General features: G+C 34.4%; 1 protein-coding gene across 1 annotated transcript; it reads right to left on the bottom strand.

The window, feature by feature from the left end:
* Window positions 1-7,638: 7,638 nt before the first annotated feature.
* On the bottom strand, window positions 7,639-11,133 carry LOC132061070 (uncharacterized). Its single transcript, XM_059453946.1, has 4 exons — window positions 9,262-11,133; window positions 8,994-9,173; window positions 7,871-8,917; window positions 7,639-7,791 (listed from the first exon to the last, which is right to left on the bottom strand). Exons 3-4 carry the CDS (start codon window positions 8,414-8,416, stop codon window positions 7,639-7,641), a joined length of 699 nt encoding a protein of 232 aa, XP_059309929.1. The 5' UTR covers window positions 8,417-8,917; window positions 8,994-9,173; window positions 9,262-11,133.
* Between the last annotated feature and the right edge of the window lie 1,666 nt (window positions 11,134-12,799).

Raw genomic sequence — 12,799 nt, forward strand, 5'->3', positions numbered from 1 at the left:
GCGTTTTAAAGCCGTGCGGGCCTAGACCCAAAGCGGACAATATCACTACTGGGTTGGGCTGTTACAGATGGTATTAGAGCCACTCCTGTGTCAGCCTTGTCGATGGCGAGCCAGAGTTCAACTGAGTTTAGGCAAATCCCTGGTAGGTGGGGCAAACCTCAGTCTTTGAATCTAGGCAAATCCCATGTGGTGGTGGGCCAGAGTGGGACAAACCTCAGTGCTGAGTCTAGGCCAATCCCATGCGGTGGGGGCAAAGCCCATCGGGGGAGGACGGCGAGTCCCGTAAGAGGGTGTGTATGTGTTTGAGCTTAGGAGGAAAGTCTCACATCAGTATAAGTAAGCATGCTTTACCTCCTAGTGACGCGTTTTAAAGTCGTGCAGGCCTAGGCCCAAATTGGACATTATCACTAGGATACATTACAAGCTTTTTAAGTTTAAAAAACACCATTAAAATCTACCATGAATTCACAAAAGGTTGTGAATAACACTTTTGTGAAAATGTTTGTAGTTAACATGTATGACACAACTCTGAGTCTGATTCTTTCAGCTATTTTAATTGTTCAAGGTGGAAACATTTCTTGACTATGATTTAGCAACAAAAAAACAGAGGAGACGGTGCCGCTCGCCATCTTCACCGGCAATGTAAACCAACAACATCGGCTCCTTCTCCATGGTAGTTCATTGATTTCGTGGTTCACAAGGAGAATGGGTTATTTTAGGAGACGGGTCGGCGCGGATAAAAGAGGGCATGGGTTATTTTTTGTTAATGAAATCGGGTTGTTTGAATCAATTTGGCAATTCCATCAAATGAAGGGTATATTAACTTTCATAACAGCAAGGGCATAAATGACCCAAAATTATAACAAGGGATATTTTTAGCCATTAAAACAAAGTAGAGGAATATTTTTGACCCTTTTCCCTTTAATTAAATAGGTGATGTTGATGCAAATGAAGCCCAATTGTTCCATGTCTAGATTCCATTGAGGTTCTTCATCCTTTAACAAGGGTTAATATCTAGAAATTCACCCCCAAAAATTTCGAACAAATAAATTTGGATGGATCGGGTCTAATATCTATGTGGACTAATAAATCAGTACCATCTATTAAGTTCAAGACTCATATATCATCTCATAATTCCGTTAAAAATGAAACAATTTTTAACAGTGAAAGACAGTTGGAGTCCAATAGTTGGAAGGAAAGACACTTTAACCCAAAAATTAACGTTAAGGATAATTATGGTCCAATAGTGAAGGAGAGAAATTTAAACTATTTTAATACGTTAGGGACATTTTTTATTGTCTCTTTTCTGAAAAAGAAGTTAAAATTATTTAATCAAACTATATTTTGGTTAATATTTAATACTTCCTCTGTCCCAATTTATGTGGTACTTTTCGCTTTGCTAGATCCAAACTGCATGAACTTTGACCAATATTTTAAGATGTATTTTTTCACCAAATTGCTTTAAGTCGTACTTTTTATGTAGTTTTTAAATATATAAATTTTAATCTTAAAATATTGAGTTAATCTAATTCAATTTAGCTTCAAAATTTGGTCGAATTGATCCTCGAAAAGCGAAAAGTGATACATAAATTGAGACGGGTGAAGTATTTTTTAAGAGGGTACCAAGATAAATATGATAAAGTAACAAAAGTCGAAGCCTTAACCAAAAATAATCCACAAGGCGTCATGCATGATTCAGTGCACCAATCACGAAAATATAAAAAGCACTTCACTATAATAGATTAAAAGGGTATTATTATACTACACAACTCAGTTTCTAGTGACTTCTCACAATCAGCTGCTGGTAGGAAATCTTTCCTTGTGGAGTATGAAGTTCTGAAAAAAGCAGATAAATAAATAAATAAATAAAGAAACAAATTATTAAACATATCTTCAATAAGCATGATTAGTTTAATATGACATTATGTTATCTTCCCATTAACTCAATTAATTCTCGAGATACAATTTCGTTTAATAATCGCCTACTTACTGTAATAAAAACACGTGTCCCTTTAATGATCTACTTCCTTTTCCGTAAAAAGAAAGAAATATATTAAGAAGAATTAACGCCTTTTGCTGCAAAAGTTTAAATAAATAGAAACCAAGAACAAGAACATGGCTTAGATATCGCCTGTTTTGAAGAGATAAGGTCGGTGTTCAATTATAATGTATGAGCATATTTGAAGAATATAAGAAAAGGGGAATAAGAAATGAATAATATATATGAATTATTAACTAGTGAAGTTGTTAACTTGTAACTTACATGCACAAGATTTAATTATCATTAGGTTATTCGTTTTTACTCTCTCCAGAGGGATCTTAATTTATCCCCCTCACAAAAAAAAATAAAAAAATAAAAAAATAAAAAATAGGCTAGGACCTAATAGGGTCAAATTATTTTGTGTAAATATATACTCCTTACGTTTATTTTTGAATATTTCCTCACATTTATCTTTTGCTTTATCAATTCAATCTTTTCGAGTTACTTAGGCGTTTGTTAATTCTGATTTTTTCAAACTAAGTTTTACGAAATTTGATTTTTACAAAAAGAAAATTACTTCTTTTGAAAGATTTTCAGACGCAACCTTTTAAAAAAATTCAAGAGTTACGAATCAGGTTTTGGAATTGTTGAAAGATTTAAAAAAGAGGTAATAACAGTTCTGGTCACTCAATTATTCGTAAATTCTGATTTAGTTCTTGTGATATCTGCCTAAGTATATTAATATTTAATTATTGTAATATGTGTTTTTGGTTTCTTTATGTACCAAATTATGTTTTTTTTTGGACCATTTTGTAATTATATTACTATCAAATATGAAGTGTTGTAAAAACTAAACTAACATAACATGAGTAATTAAATGGTGAAACAATTGACACTCATGGTAAATTTGAGGGCATTCACAAGCAAATAGATCAAAAGTGCACATTTCAATCAATTAAAAGTCAAATATGCTTAGTGAGATACCATAATGACTAAAATCAGAATTATAAACAATTAAGGGACCAAAAATGCTAATAATCCTGTAAGAAATAAGTTTTAAGATTTTCAAGAAAGATTCTTTGTTTGTGCAACATAATCTGATACAACGCAATGAGAATCACACCTCAAGAACTAGCTATTGAAGTGGGAGAGCCCAAGACTATATAAATCTCATATCAGCACATTATAATAATGATGTGGGACTCAAGACTCATACCTTGCAATAATGACCAAAACAATTATCGCATCTCTCGTCCTCGACGGTTCCAAACCAGGTTGCTTTCACTCTACCACAAGTAGGTAGCCCCTGTTAGGTAGCCCTTTTCGAGTCAGGTGCCCCAAAACCTCTGGTTGGTTGTGCACTAGACATTCTTTATTCCCGAATGAACACTGCAATTTTGGCGTTACCATTCGTGGCACGACGAGTGATGTGTGCTCTGATATCATTGATGTAACCCTGGGAGAACAACACCCCAAAAGCTAATTATTCATGAGATGGAGAACCCAACATTGTATAAACCCTGATCAACATATTGCAATATCAACGTAGGACTCAAGTCTCATACCTTTGCAATGGGCCATATAATCCATTTGAATTGTTTAAATTGGTTTTTATTTTATTTTTTTGAACCGCTTATGTTTATGAAATAAACTGATTATTCTGAATAGTCATCTTTCAACTTCATAAATCCAGATTTTATATGTGGAGTGGTAAGTTAATTTGCAGTATGCTGTAACGCTATTATATCCCAAAAGATTACTCGTATTTAATATATCTCTTTTAAAAAATTGATTTCACGTCTCAACGTTTTTTTTTTAAATTCTATTTTTCTACCAATAATGACGTTAGTGATGATCGATCTAAAACATATTGCATTTTCTAGGATTTCTATAAAATTAGTGATGTAAGGTTCATTATCACCAAAATTATTCCCTTCCCCTATATCACTACCGGCCTACCCTATCCTCTCCATCCCCAAACAGCAGAAGAATTTTTTTAAGATATCCCAAAGTGGGCAGGGACGGATATAGCTCATAGTACACATGATTTATTTGACCTCAGTATTTCCTATAAAAGTATATATTTATATATGAAAATTGATTAAATTTTTTATTAATATTAAGAAAACTCATAATATTTAAAATATAATGAATTAATAAGTACTAAAAAATTGAAATACTAAATTTTAATTCATCATATTTAAATGTTAATAATTTTAATCGCAAAGTGATAGTACGCAGAGTTTATACTTATTCGGTAGTCAGCATAAAGGATAAGGAATTGAAATTCTTTGACAATAATTGATTGAGAGAATCTTAGATCAATCATTCTGCACCATTCAACTTGTTCTTTCAGTTAGTGGATAGAGCTAATCGAATAACCAAAAGACTTGCATGTGTACATGCAAGTTTCTTTTTTAATTTCTTTAAGATCATATTTTCTCTTTACATCATATAATTACCTGAAGTCAAGCATTATTCCTAAGAGTACTAAAATCACTTTTCTTAAATAGTGGTCCTCCAATCGAGTGGCTATCAGTACATGAGAAAACTTTTTGGATGAAAGCCATGTTCCGGTGGTTTTATCTTACTTTTCAGCGTTAATGACTTTTAGAGAAACAAAAGAATAATTAAGTGACTTTATTGATACAAAATTAAAAGACTAAATTTTGTAGATAAATTTATTAAATTGAGTGACCTTTTGAGAAATTTACTCTTGTTATTAGGTTGCATAATATGAATTAATTAAGCATAGGTTAAGAGAAACGAAAGACTGCATATCTAGTTAGATCAAACTTTGCAACTATATATAACATACAAGACGCCAACTTTATTAACGACTCACCAGTGAAATCAGAAAAAAAAAAAAATCAATGACGCATAACTTTTGTCACGAAATAGCAAAAATCCGTCGCTAATTTTGTTTAGCGATATATTATTAAAAATTCTATTATATAAGTACGAGATTTTTAGTAAAAAATTAAAGACAAATGCGTTTCTAATTCATGTTTTTGCAATTTGTAGAAATATAATAACAACAACAACATATCCAGTGTAATCTCATAAGTGGGGTCTGGGGAGGGCAGAGTGTAAGTAGACCTTACCCCTACCTTGCGAGGTAGAGAGGTTGTTTCCGATAGGCCACTCTGGTTCGAGTAAAAGCTATTTGCATGTGTATATATATATATATATATATATATATATATATATATATATATTCTCTAATTGACTTTGGTTAATTGTTAAAGTAAAATAATTTGTTATAATTGGATAAGGAAAAGAAATAAAAGCAAAGTGGAAGGCACTAAAGACATATAGATCTTTTACCAATTATGGAAGAATAATAATCAGCAGCAAATTAATTAAAAATATATACAATCTCCACAAGTACAGGTACATATTCCAAAATATTTTCCTATAAGTAGCTTTCACTCATCAATTCTCTAAACAACAAGAAGAACATCCCAACAAGAGAAACAACAATATTCACTTCAATTGCTAATAGAAATTCTCATATAAAAATGTCAAAGCAAGTGAGTAGTAGTGTTTCTGGGGAGAAAGCTGAAAAAGTGCACCCAATTTGCCGGAGGACTACAGAGAGGAAGTTGAGCTTTGAATTGAAGTTGGAAACAATTGAAGAAGAAGGTGAAAAACATGGTGGCCATTGCCAAATATCTCACTCATCCACCAAGCTAGCTACTTCTTCTTCCCCTTATTCTAGTAGGAGCTAGCATATCTTTTATTGAAGTAACAACGGATACAGAATTTAGTTGTTATCGGTTCTGAGTTTGAAGAGTTGATTCTGAAATATATATTTAACTCTATCTACATTTGTTACTTTATTTGTATTTGTGTTTTTGCACACACACCATAGTTGAATATCTGTTAGTGTGCAAAAGATGGCTAATAGATGTGTTTGATCAAGTTTCTGAAAGATCAAAAGTGCTTATTTTTCGACAAAAAAAGAAGAACTTTATTTCAGGTAATGAAGGTGTTTGACCAAGTTTTTAATGAAGAAATAAGCGTCTTTGACTGATAACAGAAGCTGTTTTTAACTTTTAAGTAAAAGTTGAAAAAAGTAACTTAACCAAATAATAAGTGTTTTTTTTTTTTTTTTTTAGGACAAAATAACTTATAACAAAAAATTTACATTTACAAATTAATTTAGTAGTAGCTTCCTTTTTTCGTAATTTGACACTTAAAATTACTTCTTAAAATATTGATTCAACACAAACTAATAACAAAAACAGCTACTTTTTCAAAAGCGCTTCTAATAAAATGTACTTTTCAAAATTAGTTGATTTTAACGGTTTGCCAAACTGGCTATGAGCCAAATTAAACAATGATCACTTTATTGCTTATCTTTCAATTCGAGAGGTTACATTTAGAATACTCCCACCCTACTGCACACCTTTCTTCATCTGATCATTAACCGCTAAAATCTCAAATTAATTAGCGAGCGAGAGAGTAATCCTATGCTAAATGAATTGTTCTTTTTTTCTTTTTTCTTTTTGAAAACATAAATGAATATTATTCGTCACTAAACAAATTTAGCGAGAAACAAGCGCAAATTGCGTTGCCAATGAGGGGAGCCCAAGACTTTTGTAACCCAAAAATAAATTTTTGGAACCAAAATAACCCATTAAAAAAAAAAAAAAAAAAAAAACCTAAATAGGCTTTAAAAGGACCAAAGTGTAGTTTTACGCTTTAAGTCCTTTTACGCACAGAATCTGTGCGTAAAAGAGGTTGGGCCCCCCGCCCCAGCCTTTATTCTTTGGAAATCAAACTCAAAATTAAGCTTTTTTCCATACTTTGATCGAAAATTAGTCACATTTCAAAACACCGGAATATAAATATTTTATATAGAACTTAATATCTTTTTCGGCGTACAATAATGTCGGCTCATTATATCAGGTATACATATGATCGTCGTTTTAGGGGTTGTAAAGTGCTCCGAAGTAAGTTTGGAAACTTGTTATCTTTAAGTTTTTTTTGGTACTTTGACTGAAGATTAGTCATGTTTCAAAACGTCGAAATATAAATATTTTATATAGAACTTAATATTTTTTTTAGCCTACAATAATGTCGTCTCATTACATCAAGTATACATATATGTTTGGATCGTCGTTTTAGGGGTTGTAAAGTGCTCCGAAGTAAGTTTGGAAACTTGTTATCTATAGGTTTAATTGTCATATTTTATAGGGTTTTAATTAATCTAGGACATCATCGCATGAGTTATTAATAATCGACAATAAATACTAAAATAACTAATTATCATTAAAAAAAAAAAATACCCAAAAATATATATAATATTAACATAAAATGTACATTTTATTTACAAATACACAATCTCCTAACGCCTAAGGCCGACCCCACCACCCTCACTATCATCAGGATCCTCTCTCCTCCTCTTAATGACAGGATGATCTATGCCATGATCATCCTTTCTTCAGGCCCTGGGTGAAAATATGCTTCCTGTGGGAGACGGCGGCGGTCTCCACCTGAGTAGCCTCAGTAGATGTCTCAGGAGATGACTCAATCGGAGGAGACTGGACCATAGGAGCAGAAGAATGAACCTGAAATAACATATAAAAACTAAACATGAAATAACATATAAACAATTATTTAACAAATTATTTCTTTGTAAAAAAACAAACCTATGTGTCGACGACCTCCTGAGATAGCTGGTCAGAGGGCTCCTTAGCTAGCTCCTCAACGGTCTCCTGAGCGCTACCCAGAGCGGTAGCTGGAGGTGGAGACGGGTCAATCTGGACAGGCGGAGACGGGTCCATAGGCGCAGAAGAATGAACCTATAATACATGTAAATAATTTAGTTTAGATTAATAAAAATAATTAACTAATACATTATTTTATTGTAAAATAACAAACCTGTGTGTCGACGGGCTCCTGAGATGGCATGTGAGAGGGATCCTGAGCGGCCCGCGGAGCCGGAGATACAGATGGTGCCGTAGGCCCGACTGTAGAATAAATAAAGTAGTCATCGAAAATAATATCCAAGTCCTCATCTCCGCCTCCCATATGTAGATCACCAACTGGCACCTGTGGAAATGATGACCAAGGATCATAATGTGGGAACTTCTCTGGCGTATATCCAGGTCTCTGTGAAGTCGACGGCCTGGAAGAAGAAGGGGTATATGAAGCCGACGGAGCCTGACGGGCTATATCGTCAGGCTCATCTACTAGACCTCTGCCAGCCCGACCACCTCTATCAGCCCGCCCACCTCTATCAGCCCTACCACCCTCAAGAACACCCTCTGGTATATCCTCATCGACACGATGCCACCCCTGTGCTTGTGTCATACTAGTGTCGGTAAGATGAATTATCCGTGCTGCATATGCCGCTATCCCGGGGTCGGTGGACTCCGTAAGGGGAATGATCTCATGGCGTATCATCAGAGTCATCCGTAGCTGCATATATTTGCAAATTTTAAGAATTGAATAAATTCGTAAAGTAATACATCATAAGACGACGATTGAATAAACTTACCAGCGCCTCATACGCTCCTGAGAGTGATGCATATCCTCGGCCATCAGGATGCGGCGTCGAGGGGTTAGCAATCAATGAGCGAGTGATATGCATGTACCACGTCATGTACTCATGGACCGGAGTGTCATGTCCGACCGCCACTAGAGTCGTCATCCTCGCATTCCATACATTGACTTCTGGTGCATACGCGCCCGCCATGCCGCACTGTCGATCGAATGCTCGTCCCTGGTGTAGTGGTAGTGCTCCCATTGTGTAGCCGCGGGTATGTTCCGCACATGCCCAAACTGCCGTAATACGCGGTCGGGTGCGTGATGCTCAACGATATCCATATGGATCAATGGACACCGTGCAGTCCACATGTGCTCACCAGCCCTACAAAACGCCGGCAGCTGACCCAAAATCTGATCATACGACGTCCATATGAAAGCCTATAAAGGAATTCAACTAGTTAACAATAAAAGACTAACAAAAATAACAAACTAATGTTAAATCAAAAAAACTTACCTCGGGCGCCGTCATGCGATCTAACTAATCCCTAAACGGGAGAATGACATGGTGCGTCTCCATACCTCTGGTACGGCTTTGCGACCATCTCCGCGCGTATGGCACATCCTCAGCAACGTAGTCATCGGGAGGGTGAGCAGCTATGGGCTGAAAAGGTCTCAACCTAGTCCACACCCATATCTGTCATAGTCATTAAAAAATTATTTATCAGTCGTCGTTTCGAAAAAATATATTTAGTGTTTTATCTACACACACTTAAATATATTACCTGAAGAAGAGGGCTAAATGCAGCGACCTCAACCCTCTCGCCCATAGAGGCTCGATCAAATCCTCTGTACATGTAAGCCAGGACAGCGGCGCCCCAACTATAACATCCCAGCTGGTCTAGGTCCTCAATAAAGAGCAGATACCTAAGGCTCATATCTGCACCCGACGTGTTCGGGAACATGATGCCCCCGAATATGATGGGAAGATATAAGCGAGCACGTCGGTCAACATCAGCCTGAGGCGTCGCCTCGCCAATCGAATGCTGCAGATCTACGAGGCGCAAGTGAGCATGGAGGGAGGACCGCAACAACCGACTCCGTCTACGCATATCCCTCTGTAGAGGCTCGAAACCAGTGAGCCTAGCCATCTTCTGGCGATACGGCAGCATCTACGGAGGCTCCACTCTATATAATGCCTGTCCATCAATCTGTAGACCATAAATCACCTCGACATCCTGCAGGGTGATGGTAGCCTCGCCAGTGCGGAGATGAAATGTATGGGTCTCCGGTCGCCAGCGCTCAATCATAGCCATCACTAGAGCCCTATCGTGCACAAGCCGACCAACCTCGATGCACCGGTAGATACCGCCCCGACGTAGTATATCTATGACACGGGGATGTGGGGGAATAACCTCTAGAATATCCCATGCTGACTCCCCCAAACGGGTACGGACCACTCTACTAGAGGATACCGGTGCATCTCATACATACTGGGACCTATGCTCATGCCGTAGATAAAGTACATCTCTGTTGTCGAAGGGTCACGGCTCCATGGTGGTGTCCTATCTATTTTAGGCATTTTAAATTAATCATTAATACATGAAGTAAGGATTAAAGTGGTATATTTTTTACGCATTTTAAATTAATCATTATTTTTTTAATTAATCTCTAATACGTAGTATTAGTTATGTAATCTTTTACCGAGAAATTATACAAAGGATTGAATCCTAAACTAAGGATTTTCAATTTCTAATTAGCAAATAAATAAATTAACAATTAAAGATATAAAGATTAATAATTAACAAATCAAAAAATTAACAATTAGTTAGCAAACAATTAGCATATAATTAATAAATAAACAATTAACTAACTAATCAAATAATAAAAAATTAATTAGCATATAATTATTAAATAAAGCGAGAAACTAACTAATCAAATAATTAACAAATTATTAACAAATAAACTATTGGCTTAACAAAAACTAAATAAATAATTAGCTAGTCTAACAATTGAAATAACTAATCTAACAATTACCAAATACTAAATAAGCAACTAATAAACAATTAACAAATTAACAACAACTAAACAAATAAAAAAAAAATTTAAAAAAAATGAAAAAACTGGCTGAAAACAGCCCTTTTGCGCACAAAAAAAGTGCGTAATTTTTTTTTGTCCATATTCACACAATAGTAATGCTTAGGTTAATAAATAAACAATTACCAACAAATGAAGGAAAAAAAATTAAAAAAAATTAAAAACGGGCTGAAAACAGCCCTTTTGCGCACAAAAAAAGTGCATAAAAGTATTTTTTTTGTCCAAATAGTAACGCTTAGGTTAATAATGTAATAGAAAAATCGTAGTGAAATACCTAGATTGAAGCTTTGATTTTGAGTTTTTGAATTGAATGATACGCTGCTTTATTGCGAAGAAACTTATTCCTGGACTTCAATATACCACTTTTGGGTTGGAAATCAACAAGAAAACGATGTTTTTGATCGCGTGGGACCTCGGAAAGGGACCTTTAATGGTTGATTTTCATTTTTTTTTTCCGAATTCGGTGGGACCAGTGGGGAAGAAGACGGGCCTGATATATTTGCCTCTTTTACGCACAGATTCAGTGCGTAAAAGGACTTAAAGCATAAAACTACACTTTGGTCCTTTTACGCACATAATCTGTGCATAAAGCTTATTTAGGTTCTTTTTTTTTTAATGGGTTATTTTGGTTCCAAAAATTTATTTTTGGGTTACAAAAGTCTTGGGCTCCAATGAGGGTCTCCTTTTTTTTTTTTTGCTGAACAAAAAAAAAAATTGAGGGCCTTGTTAATTTTTCTTTTTTTTTCTTTTCGTTGGTTAATTTTTAGTTAAGATGGGGCTTTATTCTTCGCTAAAATTAGTTAGGCTGGAATCCTTCACTAGAAGAAAATATCCCTCGCAATTTTGATTTAAGACTAATATCTTAGGCAACTATAGCAAATGGACGGTATTGTTATTTCTGTGTTCAAATTATATTTTGTCCTTCCTCATAGTTTGCCTCTCGTCTTTTGATTAAAAAAATTAGATGGTCGTTTATATTTAAGGAAAAAAACTACTAAAATTGGATGTTTCACCAAATAAAATTGTGGTTACTTCCTAGAAATTATTTCTGCATATTTAATTAAATCAGTGAGATAATGAACCATAAGGACAGGTGTACCTTTCGACTCATCCCCATCCTAAAGAAGAATGATTTTAAGCCGAGTCAAATAGAACATACAGGAACAGTTAACAAAAAAATATATTAAGGTTCAACAGCCAAAAATAAATAAATTGGGTGGCTATCATCAATGAGGACATATTCTTTATAAGACACCCAAGATATCCACAACTAAAGAACATATTCCATTTTTCATTATTGGTCTTGGTCGAATATTATTATTCTTAAAACGCTTTTCCACCGAAAATAAACAGTCCCTCTATTTTTAACAAACCTCTAATTTGACCCTCCCTTTAATAGGACTGTCACACGTGAATGATGCCAAGTAGGGGTGTACATGGACCGGGTTGGTTCGGATTTTTTAAACACCAAACCAAACCAATTGCGTCGGGTTTTAAAATTTATACACCAAACCAAACCAATAAAATTCGGGTTTTTCAACCTCGGGTTTTCTCGGGTTGTTCGGTTTTCTCGGGTTTTTCGGGTTTTTTTCGGAATAATCTTGATACAAAACATATAACTTTTACTTCAAATATTTCTTTAGCCCTAGTAAGAGTATCTTATATAATTAAGGTATTTCTTAAGAAAATAACACAAAATGTGAGAAGAGTGATGACATTGTATTAAAATATTCAACAAAAGCTAATATAATCGGTTAAAATAAATATTGCTAATTAACAAGCAATAAAAGAAAATGACCATAATCTGAAAATACTAAGTCATGCTAAAATAAGTATTACTTATATGACAAAGAAAAAAAAACTTAAGTTATGTATTTTTACTCTCTAAATCAATTATGCAAAACTAAAGAATAAATATCCAACACTATTGTCATTTCTAGTGGTAAATTGAATTTCTTTTGTTAGGATTAGTGTTGAGTTGGTTTTGGTTTGGACTTTATTTGAGTTACTAACATCCATAGAATATAAAACTTATTGACATTCAAAATTCTAAATTCAAGCTTGAATAATATGATAATAGATAAAAAATTACCAAAAAATTTAAGAAATATTTATAAATTACTTTACAAATAAATATTTTTATGTATAAAATATTTTAAAAATTGAATACATGTAATGTCGGGTTGGTTTGGTTCGGTTTGACTTTTTTTAGCTAAAACCAAACCA

The sequence above is a fragment of the Lycium ferocissimum genome, chromosome 6 (genome assembly GCF_029784015.1).
Source record: "Lycium ferocissimum isolate CSIRO_LF1 chromosome 6, AGI_CSIRO_Lferr_CH_V1, whole genome shotgun sequence".
Lineage (NCBI taxonomy): Eukaryota > Viridiplantae > Streptophyta > Magnoliopsida > Solanales > Solanaceae > Lycium > Lycium ferocissimum.